The following is a 14,041-nucleotide window of genomic DNA, read 5'->3' as shown; positions in this document are numbered from 1 at the left end:
TGACTGTTTATTTACAGGAACATTTGCAGGCCACAGTCATAAGCCAGGCTCTTTGTGAGTTCAGAAAGTGCAAAAGGAAGTAATTCTCCCTGCTGCTGCCCTCGGAGTGTCTTCTGTTTCTTCACTTTTTAACTCTGTGTGAAGCAGGCAGATTGTTTGAAACTATTCCGAATAGACCAGATTGGACTAATACCAGCCTTTCTCCAGCCCTCTACATAGCAAAATGAGTTGCATGCTAACCTACGCCATCAGGAACCTCCCTGCTTCCTCAGCATGGGCTGCCAGAGGTTGTAAGTATCTTTACATTTATTGAAAGCTTGACTTGGGAGGTCATACAGTTCTGGTTTAAGTGTTGGGTTTCAGACAGATGCTGTATCTGAATCTCTGTTTTGTTGTCATCATAGAGATGACTTTTTTCAAAGTAGTTCAATGTTGCCGTATTTGTCAGTTCCCACGTTAGGTGTGGGAGGAACATCATGTTGTAATATGAACTGTCTTAGTTTTGTGAGCAAACTAAGAAATACCTCAGGGGTGTTTAGGTGCAGTTGTCTTATTATGACCTTATCATATGTTTCGAACAGTTCTGACAGAAACTAGAAATGTTTTTAACGTTTCAGGTTTGACAGACCCTATTTTTTTGTTTCTTGTTTTTCAGTTGTTCGATCACTCAGCTGTTCTTTGCCGTTACAAGCCGCAGGTAAAGTTAAAGCACTAGGAATCTCAATGGGTCTGTGCTAGAGGAGATAATTTTTAAAGCTGCCTCCTTTTTCAGAGCCTCATTCTGTTTGAATCTCAGAAGTGCAGTGCAGACTGCCTTAAGGCTCTGGGAGAACCAGGGGCTAACAAGAAAACTGGGGAGGTGCTTTGGCAAGGGCGCGTAGCTGTGGGACAAGGGGGAATGCCTTTAAACTGAGAGAGGGGAGATTTAGATTAGAGGTTAGGCAGAAGTTCTTTCCTGTGAGGGTGCTGAGGCCCTGGCACAGGGTGCCCAGAGAAGCTGTGGCTGCCCCATCCCTGGCAGTGTTCAAGGCATGTTTGGATGGGGCTTGGAGCAACCTGGTCTAGTGGAAGGTGTCCCTGTCCATGGCAGGGAGGGTTGGAACTGGATGAGCTTGAAGGTCACTTCCTACCCAAACCATTCTGTGATTCTGTAAGTAGTCTGCGTGCTCCACAAAAGCTGCAAATAAGTAAAATTGCAGGTAAACTGTTGTTTGCAGCAGAATACTCTCGGCCTCTGCGTACCCGTCACTCTCAGCAGCTGTGCCCAGTCCAGAGCTCAGCCCCATCATCACCTGACAGTTTGCTATTTCTAGAACTTAAACTGAGATGCTAAGCTCAGAATGTAAAAACCGTCTGGGCACAAGCAGATCGCTTACCCAGGGGGGAGGAGATTGTCCCTGACAAGGAGAAACTTGTGGAATTAGCTTTGAACTTCAGCAAGACCAGTAAGAGGCTCAGGTTTTGTCAGAGCTGCTCAGCACACTCAGTTACAGGGGGTTTTAGCTGTGGCCCTTAGCTAGTGGCTGGGGTGATCCAGCATTCTGGGGTTCACTGAGGTGGAGTTGCTCAGGTGACATGCTGTAAGCTGCATGGGTTTTGGAAATAGGCCTAGACAGTAGCTCCCCATCATCTTCTTGGCTTTACACAGAGAGCAAAGAGCAGTGTCAGAGTTCCATCCTCACTTGTTTAAGCAAAGTATTTAGCTGCACTTAATTTGCTTTTATGTGTCTCCATCCTTTACCTGCTTGGAAAAGAAACTGCCCCCATGCTGCCATATACGCTCGCTAAGATTTGCAGGCCTGATTGCATTAGGACATTCTCATTGAACTCCTTGTTAATCATCACTCCAGATGAGTTCTGGCACTGGCCTGTTGAGCAACACTTTGTCGTGGCATGCTTTACCTTGAACCTGAGGTGCTCGGACATGTTATGGAGAAGTAGCAAGTTACCCACAGCAACTATACACACTACTCTTGTTACTGCTTTCCTCTGAGAGTGAAAGCTAGTTGACGTCTTGAGCTGTGTTTTGATTTCCCTTGAATCATCTCGCCTTCTCACCTTTACCATGCAGCAAGAGCACACACATAGGTAGTTACTATGGAAGGTAGGTTCCTCTTTGCAGTTCTTGCTGCTCCCCAAGCAAGAGATCTTATTCAGACTTTGAATTTGGTCTGCGTCATTTGTACTGTAAGCTGTGCAACGTTTTCAGAGGCATTGCTTCATGCAATATTCTTGTCAGTGGTAGCAGAGACTGGGAGTTAGGTGCCTAGAGAGCAGTACCGTTGTCTCAGTGTAGCTGCAGATGAGTCTGCTGATGGGGGATGTACCATCTTCTGATGGGGGATGTTGTTAAATCTTTTTTCACAGATCACATAATTAGCCAGAGACAAGATTACAGCCAGGTAACCTACGTATTCTGCTAATGGCTTACGCACCAAAAGAGACTAATTTCCCTAGTTTTGTAGTACTTTTTACAGGGTCTTAATTTAAGCTTGCTGGTATTCGTGTTAACATTGCTTTTCTCTTACCAGTCCAGCCTAAGAGTAAGAAGACCTTAGCCAAAACTGGTGTGAAGAATATTGTTGTGGTGGAGGGTGTCCGTATTCCATTTTTGCAGTCTGGCACCACGTAAGTATGAAAATAAGAAGATAAATGCTGATTTGATTAATAGTATATTCTGTGAAAAGAGTTGGTTGACTTGTTCATTTTAATGTAGTTATTATGCCTAAAAGTACTGAGGTGGCAGTAAGTCAGGCTGCTACTGTTATTCCAGCTTAAGCTAGTGAAAAAACATGATCTGAAGAAGATTGTCCATGTGTATGAGTGAGGATTTATGCTGCATGTCTAGAGGAAGCTGTTGGTGAACCTATAGCAGATAAAGCAATGCATTTCACAGAATTGCAGGACATGTGCAGAGCGCAGAGCCTGCTGTAGACTCTTCCTAGACTGTTATGCCACCAGATTCATAGCTGAATTAAGACCAGACCTGACTCTTAGGATGGACAGAGTGTTTATTCTGTTACTGCTGTTTTTCAGTGGTTTTAGTACAGCAATTACCTGGTGGCCTATACAGAGAGTCTTCACAATCTGGGGTATGAACTGTTTGATTGTAAGTGCAGTGGAGCATTTCTGGCATGTCACTAGCTCTTTGCTGCTGATGTGTGCTTACTGCAGTGAAGCAGACCTCTGGATTGGTTTCTGACACCCCTAAGTATGTCCTTCTCTAACTTCCAGGTATGCGGATCTTATGCCACATGACCTAGCAAGAGCAGCACTGCAGTAAGTAAATCAAATAGAAGGGCCCAGAAAACTCGTTGGGGTCCCAGTGTTGGTACAGTAGCTTCAACAGATTTGAAAGCCAAGGCTCTAGCTTTATCTCTAAACAATACCATCCAGGCACTTCATTTTTCATGGTCCACCATGACCTTCATAGGTGGCTTAAGCAGTAGGGCTTACAACAGGCTTGTGCTAAAGTGTCTTGTTACAAAGAGGTTACATTGTTCTCCTATTTGGCAAATTTTAGTTAATTTGAACTCTGTAGTTTTCTGAATACAGAGATCATAGCTACTGTCTGTTGAGGTGTACTTGGGAAAACCAACCTGAAAAAAAACCCTACCATTTAGAGAAAACTAAATGGCAACAAGAATAACAAGCAGATTCTATCATCTTGCCTGTCTCTTCCATTCTGGAGTGATTTGACAAAAGCTGTAGGCCATTAGCTGTGTGTTTGGTTGAGGAGCAAGGCAAAGTGCTGTTAAAAAGAATGCTTTACTGGGTGCATGGGAAAGGAGATTTCAAGGCCCAAGGAAAGAGCTGATTTGGTTGACAGTCACTGTGTTAGTCACACGAGAGGGCTGTGCCCTGGATGTTGATGGGGTTTTAGTGTGCTGCAGGAAAAAGGGGAATGACTTTAAACTGACCGAGGGGAGATATATATGAGCTCTTAGGCAGAAGTTCTTGGCTGTGAGGGTGGTGAGGCCCTGGCCCAGGTTGCCCAGAGAAGCTGTGGCTGCCCCGAGAAGCTGCGGCTGCCCCATCCCTGGCAGTGTTCAAGGCCAGGTTGGACTTCAGGGGCTTGGAGCAACCTGGTCTAGCGGAAGGTGTTCCTGCCCATGGCAGGGGGGGTTGGACTAGGTGATCTTTAAGGTCCCTTCCAACCCAAACCATTCTAGGATTCTAGGTTTTGGGTGCCTTTAGTTTCATCTTTCTTTGGTATTTTGTAGTGCATGAAACTACGTTTGAATCCCAGGAGCCTCAAATCGCTGCTGGCAGTGGGATTTGCTGTGCTGGCCTGTTTGTCGAGATCTTCTGTAAAATCATACAATATGTTTTCTAATACTTTTCACATTGCTTATTTTCTGTGCACCTTACTGAAGTTTTAGGTGTTTCTATATCAAAGTTAATTTGCTTTATTATCTCTTAAAGCCCTCTTCCTTTAATTTTGATGTCAGAATACCCCAAATTGGTGAAAATACTAACAATCATTTTAGGGAGGGGCAAGGGTGTAGTGTATTTGTTTTCATTAAATTCTGTAATCATTTGTAGTGATATTATTGCCATGATTACTTACAGTCTGTAGTCAGTTACATTTTGATTAAGTACAGATAAACACAGGATTTCCTTCTGACGTGGCTCCATTGTTGCATTGTTCTCCAGCTGAGCTGCTGGAAAGGGGATGTCTGAGGGCTGCAATGGGTTTATTGCTTACGTGGTGCAAATACTTTTTGTTGTAATCTTCTTAGGGGGTTACTGAACCGGACCAGCGTCCCAAGGGATGTTGTGGATTACATTGTTTATGGCACAGTTATCCAGGAGGTGAAAACAAGTAATGTGGCCAGAGAGGTGGGTTATGTGCAGCATTTCCACTGTGAGTCTGATTGCTGCTGCTAGTATGAAGATGAAAAGTGCTTGCAAAAAAGAAAATTCCAGTATTATTGTTCATTTAAACGTGATTTGAGACTTGTGCAGCTCTGTCTGTCAAATAACTGTGGGATCCTGTCTCTTGCTGAAATCTGCCTTAGGTCAAAATGTATTTTAATGCTTGATTCTTCCCTGAAAGGGAAGCTTTTGTTAAGGACTGTTGATCACTCAGCTCTTAATTACCAATGAGACTCAAATGCTGCCTTGCCTGAGGTACTTGGGAGGGCCAGAGTGTGCTGTGATAGATTGCTTTACTGTGGTATTTTGGTATTTATTTTACTTGGCTGATCAGATGAGGCTCTTGAGTGATCTGAAAGGGAATAGCTTAGCTGCTCTTCTCTTTGGCAGTCAGAAAACAAAATTCACATATTATACACGCATATTACACTCCACTGAAGTAATGTTACACAGGTGGCATGTGATTTTTCTGTAACCTCAAACCTCTGCTGTTGTTCTCTGCAACTGGACAAAACCATGATGTAACCTGGGCTGGAAGGAGGCCGTTGTGAAGCTCTCTAGTTCCATTTTAGCTTTGTATATGCAAATACTTGCTTTGGTCATGTGCCAGTCAGATGAGGCTGCGGTATATTTTTAACTTGGGAACAACTGTTGAACTTTAAACTAGTTGGCCACGTCTCAGCTGAGGCAGGTCTTGCTGGGAGCAGTTCTGCAGTGCGAGGCTGTGCCCTCAGCTGGGTCAAGCAAGACGCTGCATTCTGAACTGTAGGAAATGTTTTCTGTGCTGTGCAAGATGACTCACGGTGCCTTGTACTGAGGGATCTAAAATCCTTTCACGTGTTGCCTTAAGCAAATAAGGTGAAGCAAAAATGATGTCAAGTAGTTGGAAAACTCGAATTGTGAGGTGTGAAACTGTGATTAGTTTGTCTCTTTATTAGTGGGGGCAGCATCTGTCTGCATAATGCAATTGAGAGCCTGGGCAGCTGCCATCTCCTGTTCCCAGTGTCTGGGAAGGGAATGAGCGGCTGCAGGGACTGGCTGAATGAAACCTCAGTGTGCTTATTTTCAGCTTAGTCTGGAAAGGTGCGTTGCTGGGCAGGAGGTAGCTCTGACCTGTGGACCAAAAGGTGCAGGTTTTAACAGCCAATCTCTGTTGCTCGTAGGCTGCCTTGGGAGCCGGTTTCTCTGACAAAACTCCTGCCCATACAGTCACCATGGCTTGTATTTCTTCAAACCAGGCTATGACCACAGGTATGTTGGCTGGAAGAACAAGCTGTGGGTTTGAGGAGGAGCTCAGCAACTCCTCTATATCCTGCATGTAACTTGTAGTGCTTAGTGTGTATAAGTAAGCATCTGAAGAATGCTTTTTTATTCAAAACCCAACATTCTATGAATCAGATGTCTGCTGTAGACCTGCCAACAGCTTGATACCCTTTGCATTCAGCAGTAGTCCCTCCTCAGTGACTGTGATAGCTTGGGAGGCAAGGGCTGCATCTGGAAGTTCACCTTTCATCTTTGTCTTAGCCTAAACAGAGAAAAATAAATTGAGACCCGGTCTCAAAATGCTGGGTGTATTCTTCTCCCAGCTGCTCTGTGTGACAGAGAGAAGTAGAAGCAGAGTTTCAAAAGTAGCATGATTCAGAAAATGCCTGTGCAGTCTGGTCACTGACTGTGATGCAGAGTTGTATAACCTGGGCAAAGCCAGAGGCTGAAGGAAATAAAACGTAGTATCCAAGGCACTAATAGTTCAGTGTCACTTCTCCCTGCAGCTCTCACAGGCAACTCTGTCTCGTTCTGCAGGCGTGGGTATGATTGCAGCTGGCCAGTGCGATGTTGTCGTAGCAGGGGGTGTGGAGTTAATGTCAGATGTTCCCATTCGGCACAGTAGGAAGATGAGGAAGACAATGCTGACTCTTAACCGAGCCAAGACCTTGGGCCAAAAGCTTGCTGTGATATCCAAAATTCGCCCTGACTACTTTGCTCCTGAGGTAATGTTTTTTTCAGGCATTAAGATACTCAGCTAAACTGTTTCTCAGGGAGGTGCAAAACAGGTTGGCTTAGGTAATTTATTTAGCCCCAGCAGAGAGGATTTAAAAAGGGTAAGGTGGTTGCCTGTGGTTCACATATATTGGATCTTTGTCCTGTACTTCGGGTTAAACCTGCAGTTGATTAATGCATCTCATAGCATTCCTGTCTTTGTCTTCTTACATGTTGCTCTTCAGTAATCCTACCATCTTTCAAAACCTCCTTCCTTCTGCAACTTCTAGACGAACTGTGCTGGGAAACTGCAGAAGCAGAAGCTTTTCCCTGTAAATATAAAACTTTTACAGGGGTCCTAAAGGCTCAGAAGAACTTTATTAGATAATAGAGGTAATGTGCTTAATATCAGCGAGGAATATCCTTAGTGTATTAATAAAACCCTTTGATTAATGCACCTTAAATATGCCTTTATGAATACTGTTCCTGGCCAAATCTTGCCAGGTACTTCATGTGTTTAGCTCCCATATTTGGGCACGGGAGTCTGATGGTTAATTAATGTCAGGACTCTGCTACAGAGGGAGCCACTCTTTTCTGTCTCAGAGGTCATGAGAGAGGTGAATTACATCATGGTGAAGATGAGAAGGGGAAGCACTTCCCTCCTTAATAAAACTGCTTGTGTCTGGGCTGCCTTTAGCAGGAGCGCGGGAAGCAGAGTGTACACACAGCAGAGATCCAAAGTCCGAGTAGATATAAAAACTGCAGGCTTAAATGCATGCAGGGGTTTCTTGTGTGCTACTGGAAGAAACTGAAATCACCTGGTTTTGCTAAAGAAGGTATTTGACAAGAAGTTTTAAGATCTCAGGATGTGGTGTTTCACCTTAGCCCAAAAAGTCTGGTCCCTTCCCATCTGGTATTCTAGGATTCTATGATTAACCAACATTTGAACTCCATAATTAACTTAATTTTTCTGTTCTGTAGCTTCCAGCTGTGGCAGAGTTCTCCACCAGCGAGACCATGGGGCACTCTGCTGATCGTTTGGCTGCTGCCTTTGCCATATCCCGTTTGGAGCAGGATGAATATGCCCTCCGTTCACACACACTAGCTAAGAAAGCCCAGGATGGAGGGATGCTAGTGGATGTGGTACCCTTCAAAGTGCCAGGTAAAACTGCACATTTCATTGCTAGCATGCACTAATCCAATGAAGTAATACTTTATTTAGAAAAGGAGGGGAAGTACTGGGACCAGATTCATAATGCTCTGTGAATCCAGTATGGATTTTAACTCTCTGCTGTTTCTCCCAGGAAAAATACTGACTTAGGAGCATGTTTCTAAACACACATCTAAATACATAAACATATCCTTACACATCTAAATTTTGTTGCAGCCACCTCCTATCCATGCTAATAGGGTGATAGAGCATGGAAGATCAGGGTAGTGAGACCAAGAATCCCCCTGCTCTTCCAGTCAGAGGAGAGAACCCATCTTTATATGCTAAGCTATTAACAACAAATAGAAAACCCAGTAAAATCTTGGTCTGCTGAATCAGGGACGGGGTAGGGAGAGCTGAAACCAACTTCCTACCCAGTTGGTTCAACTTCCTCATATTAGGAAGAAGGTCCTTACTGTGAGGGTGGTGAGGCCCAGGCCCAGGTTGCCCAGAGAAGCTGTGGCTGCCCCATCCCTGGCAGTGTTCAATGCCAGGCTGAACAGGGCTTGGAGCAACCTGGTCTAGTGGAAGGTGTCACTGCTCATTGTAGGGGATTGGAACTGGATGAGCTTTAGGGTCTCTTCCAACCCAAACCTTCTGTGATTCTATCATACCTGCTCATTTGGGGCACTTTTGCACCATAATTAGTTTCCTAGAAAGATCTTACTTTTGTAGACTGTTGGTTATAATCTTTATACTAAAATTAGGAATTTATGGTAATACCATAAATGGATTAATGGAATTTCCTTTTTTTTTTCCTTCTCCCAGTTGTCATAAAAAGCAGTTTTCTGAATTCTCCTGCCACAGACTCCCACTGATGTGCAAATTCATGTGTGTTGCTGACTTTCATAGTTGAAATAACGTTTCTTATTTTTCATCAACAGGCAAAGAAACAGTTACCAAAGATAATGGGATCCGTCCTTCCTCATTGGAGCAGATGGGCAAGTTGAAGCCGGCTTTTGTCAAGCCCTATGGAACCGTCACACCTGCCAACTCCTCCTTCCTGGTAATGCATGTTTCCATCACTGTGAGCCTGTGGGGAAAAGCCTCCAGGTTACCGTCTGCTTCACACAGGCATGTAGATAAGTTGCTGTAACCTGTGGGAAAGAGTTTTTTCCTTTGGTGAACTTGGATTTTTTGTTTTTAAATGAGTAATGAGTAAACCCCAGAAGGTTTGGTCTGTCTTAACCTGTTTGCTTTCTGTAACTGCTTCATGAGGATTCATTATATTTTTGATGAATCAGTTTTCATGAGACAATCGTTTTTTTTTTCAGTCATAGAGTGATTTGAGTTGGAAGAGACCTTAAAGCTCATCCAGTTCCAACCCCCTATCACAGGCAGGGACACCTTCCATTAGACCAGGTTGCTCCAAGCCCCATCCAACCTGGCCTTGAACACTGCCAGGGATGGGGCAGCCACAGCTTCTCTGGGCAACCTGTGCCAGGGCCTCACCACCCTCACAGGGAAGAACTTCCTCCTAAGATCTCATCTAAACCTCCCCTCTGTCAGGTTAAAGCCATTCCCCCTTGTCCTATCCTTACAGGTCCCCCTCCATGTTTCTTGTTAGCCAGTTTAGGCACTGGAAGCTGCTCTGAGGTCTCCCCAGATCCTTCTCCATTATGATGAACTCTCTTCCACATATGCTTCTTTTTCTCTCCTTAGCATTTTTAGAGGAAGAGTTTTTTAGGTGCTGAAGTCTAAGGTAGTTGTGATAGACAGGTGAGGTGTTTCTGAGCCCCAGTTCCTGAGACTCGGCAGAAGGTGGTTGCCACTGAAAGTCTCTAGCTGAGGTCTTAAGGTGACTATGTTGTTCCTCTCTGCAGCCCTGTCAGATTTCTGTGTGTTTAAAAGGCTGTTTCACAGTTTCTGATCAACACTTAAAAAGAAGAAAGTAACTACTACTGGGGCCCTTTCAGCAGCAATGCTATTTACTCCTTAGTGGTTCTGGGGACTTGCATAAGCCTGGTGAGGCTGCAGCCTTGGTGCAGGAACAGCTGAAATGCTGTTGGTGTGCTCTTGCTGCCAGTCTGTAGGCAGCTGAGGTTGTTATCCCAGAAATTAATTTGGCCACTGTGTGCCAAAGCTGTGATGTTCATTTTTGCAACGTGGTGAGCCTGTGGCTTGTGTCATCCTGGAATTATACTCTGGGTTTGGGATGGAGCCAGGTGGACGGGTGGGTGGGATAACCACCTTGTCCATAAGACTGGCAAGGGCTTCTAGGCACCTCTGTGTGGGTTTTGACGTAAGGGAGCGCTTCAGCAATGTGTGTGCTAATGTCGTGTTCCATCCACACACCCGTCTATCAGCTCACTTATGCAGACATGGGGGATGTCCTGGAAGCCCTGGTAACATCAGGTCCTGTCCTGCCAGCTGCTCTGCAGGAGGGCTGTCAGGCTCCCTTTGGGCGCAGAGTGTGCTAGTTCTTCAGGCAGAGACCTCACTCTTGTCTGCCTCTTTCAGACGGATGGTGCTTCAGCAGTTCTGCTTATGTCTGAGGAGAAGGCTCTGGCACTGGGCTACAAACCAAAGGCTTACCTAAGGTAAAAAGCCTGCTCTGCATGGCCTCTGACGTCTGCTCTCGCTTCTGTCTCCTCCTCTTTCTGTTACTAATAGCATTTCTCCTGTGTAGGGACTTCGTGTATGTGTCCCAAGATCCAAAGGACCAGCTGCTACTGGGGTAGGTACCGATGCTCAAAAGCCCTAATAGTCTGTACTAGCCCAGCAGCCTTGACTTGTCATTACGCATCTTTTCTTTTGTGAAGTGTCTCATGAGATGTTAATCTTCAGGCTCTCTTGCAGAGATGCCAGAGCTGGTGTGCTAGGTGTGACTTGGGAGGGGGAGGCAGCGAATGTGGGAGAGGAGCTGTGGCAGACATACCCACCCTGGTGTGCTGGGAGGCATCTCAGTGTGGTGTTACTAGCAGTGGTTACTTGGGGTTGTGTTTTGGTTAGACAAGCAGAGAGCTGTACCATGGACCTAGGGAACGTAACGTGGGTTGCTGTGGAAAAAGGGGGCGATGATGTGATGAAATGTATTCATATAAGACTTCTGTTTCTTAACTCCTCTTCAGTCCAACCTACGCTACTCCCAAAGTGCTGGAGAAGGCAGGTCTGACCATGGCTGATATTGATGTGTTTGAATTCCATGAAGCTTTTGCTGTAAGTACTGAGCCTAGAGCACTACCCATCCGATCACTGCTTGCGTCGGGCTGGGTATCAGTCAGCGGGTGCTGAGCAGTTGTATTCTCTTCCCTTGTTATTTCCCTTATCATTATTACTACTGGTGGCAGCAGTAGTGGTTTGTGTTATACCGTAGTTACTGGACTGCTCTTATCTCAACCTGTGGGAGTTACATTCTTTCGATTCTCCTCCCTATCCCTGTGGGAGTGGGGGGAGGAAGGAGGAGAGGGGTGAGTGAGTGGCTGCGTGGTTCTGAGTTACCAGCTGGGCTTTTAAACCACAACAGTACAGCTGGTACAGCTGGAGCACTAAGGATACCTCCAGCTGTAAAAACCTGTTCTGTAGGCGTCTGCTTTCGTGTTGGTGAAAGCTCTTGATAAGACCTTCACTAAACGTACATAGGTGTAATTCTGCATTCATGTCTGAAGAGAAGTACTGTATATATTTTAAATATATAACATTTTATGTGGACACAACTGATGCTAAGCTTTTGTTGTTTAAAGTCACCAAAGGAATACAGATTCTTCTAAAATAATATATAAACAAAAATAGTTATAATTCCCCAGGACCCTTGGATGAAAGAAACCACATCACCTACTAATTGGATTGGGAATCTGTGTTACCATGGTGAGGTGGCTCATTTACTGGGTGGCATCTTTCTCTAGCGAAGGTTGAGCTGACATTAGCAGGCTGAGCCTGTATTTGGCTGTGTTAGTTTAGTGATCGTAGCAAGTCCTGGGATATCTCACGCTTGGTAAGCGCTGTCCTTAGGTTTTCTTCAGAGCCTGCCCGTTCTTGTTACTGTCACGCTCCCTCTCTTTCAGGGGCAGATCCTGGCTAACCTGAAGGCTATGGATTCAGACTGGTTTGCACAAAACTACATGGGCAGGAAGTCGAAGGTAAGACACAATCGGGACACTTCTATCTTTAGTTTAGTTTAACTTGAGGATTTATTGAGTCCCTTGTTGCAGCAGGGTGTGTGGTGCTGCAAAGCACAGCTTTTGTAGTGTCCCTTCTTGCTTAGCAAATCCCGATGTGAGCAGTTTCTCTGGGAGTGATGGCATTTCCATTGTCAGCGGGAGGTGGAGATCTAAAGTCATAATAGAAATTATTGGAGATGGGAATTAAAGACAGTGGGAGGGGGCCAGTCCTCCTTCATGCTTTCTGAGAGTCTGGAGTATCTCTGCTGGACCGCAGGTGAGGTGGCAAAGCCTTTAGCACAGCTTTGTCCTGTCTTCAGGCACTTGTACATGGCAACAGACACTTTGTAGGGCAGCCTGGGCTGTCGGAGGTTTGGTGGTGTTAGGAGTAGGTCAAGCAGCCTCCATGCAGGCAGGTGATGGTGTGTGTCCTCACAGGTTGGAGCCCCTCCTCTGGAGAAGTTCAATACTTGGGGTGGTTCCCTGTCACTGGGCCATCCTTTCGCTGCCACTGGATGCCGGCTGGTCATGACTGCTGCTCACAGGTTGAAGAAGGAGGGAGGACAGTACGGCCTGGTTGCTGCCTGTGCAGCAGGAGGGCAGGTAATGATGCTTTGGGGTCAGGCACTGTTCCCTCTGGAGAGCTAGCCACATTTCTGATCCTGGTGGTGCTGTGAAATCCTGTCTTGGCACACCAGGTGGCACTGGGTGTCCCTGACACCCTCTTGCTCTGTTCAGTGGGCTCCCTCTGCCTCATTCCTCTTTAGAGACTCTCCAGCCCAGCTCAGAATCATCAGTTGGGGTTTGTGAATGTCATTCTTCTCACTTTGGGAAGAAAGAACTTAACTAGAAAAATGGGAGTGAGACTCTACCTACAGCTTGTGGGCCTTTGGGTGGGAGCCTGGTGCAGGCTGCAGTGACTGGTGGCACTTCCACAGGGACCTGGCATAGCTGGTGCTCTGTATCCCGAGGTGCTGGTGTTCCTAGCCTGGCCCTTGGGACAGCCCGATGCATTGGCTGGGCGGTACTCCGGTTCCTTTCCCAGCCTGGAGCAGCTGTGCTGTCCCAAAGCCATCAAACTGCTGTTGGCAGAATCCTTTCAGTGAGCCAGTGCTGGATTTTCATCTCCCCTTTTATGTTAAGGTGTTCAGGAGATGGCATCTCCCATCGTGAGCCTGTCTGTGATGGTTAGTCTTTTCTGTGACCATTCCTTGTCTTTCTCTCTCCTTCCAGGGCCATGCGATGTTAGTGGAGCTTTACCCTCAGTAGTGGCACGAGGGGCTGCTGAGTGGGTATTCATCCATCCTGTGCCTGGCAATGCCATTTCAATGCACTAATAAAACATCCTACAATCCTTCTCAGAAAGGGTTTTTGGTGGCCTTTATAAATAAATCCCTTCTAGCTACTCAGCTGGTAATTTTCAACTAATGAATGCACTCTAAGAAATATTCCACTTCCAGGAGAGTAAAAGTTAAGGTAGCTTTTAGCCTCTTGTGGCTCATTGTAACCTCTGTGATTCCTAATGCAACTCTTCAGTAAGTGTGATTTCTCCCCCTGTGGAGAAGAGGGATGATTCCAAAGCCGTGTAGGGAGGATTAAATTTGGGAATAAGGAGAATGGAAGGTACTGGAGATCGCTGGGCTTAGGTGGAATTAATCTGGGGAGTAACAGCTGTTTTCAGGAATGGGTTCAGGCTGAGTTGGCTGACCTGGTTTTGAAAGAGGAGGTTTGCTGCGTGATGTCCAGACAGCACTGGAATTAGCAAATCACTTCTGAACAAATGAGTGTTGCTGATGTTAACCACAATAAATCAGGAAATAAAATAGTCTGGCTTTTTAACTTCCTTCCCTCACCTGACACAGGTTGGGGCTGATTT

The 14,041-nt window shown here is 45.7% G+C and overlaps 1 protein-coding gene across 1 annotated transcript; it reads left to right on the top strand.

The window, feature by feature from the left end:
• Positions 1-13,990, top strand: HADHB (hydroxyacyl-CoA dehydrogenase trifunctional multienzyme complex subunit beta). Its single transcript, XM_062622625.1, has 15 exons — positions 1-290; positions 656-697; positions 2,532-2,628; positions 3,235-3,279; positions 4,743-4,842; positions 6,042-6,129; positions 6,679-6,866; positions 7,837-8,017; positions 8,950-9,071; positions 10,526-10,605; positions 10,695-10,742; positions 11,137-11,224; positions 12,070-12,144; positions 12,604-12,768; positions 13,399-13,990. Exons 1-15 carry the CDS (start codon positions 224-226, stop codon positions 13,432-13,434), a joined length of 1,422 nt encoding a protein of 473 aa, XP_062478609.1. The 5' UTR covers positions 1-223; the 3' UTR covers positions 13,435-13,990.
• The last annotated feature ends 51 nt before the right edge of the window (positions 13,991-14,041 follow it).

The sequence above is a fragment of the Pezoporus occidentalis genome, unplaced genomic scaffold (assembly GCF_034315485.1).
Source record: "Pezoporus occidentalis ecotype Australia unplaced genomic scaffold, CSIRO_AGI_Poc_V1 ctg244, whole genome shotgun sequence".
Classification (NCBI taxonomy): domain Eukaryota; kingdom Metazoa; phylum Chordata; class Aves; order Psittaciformes; family Psittacidae; genus Pezoporus; species Pezoporus occidentalis.
This window is presented reverse-complemented; position numbering and strand designations above follow the sequence as displayed.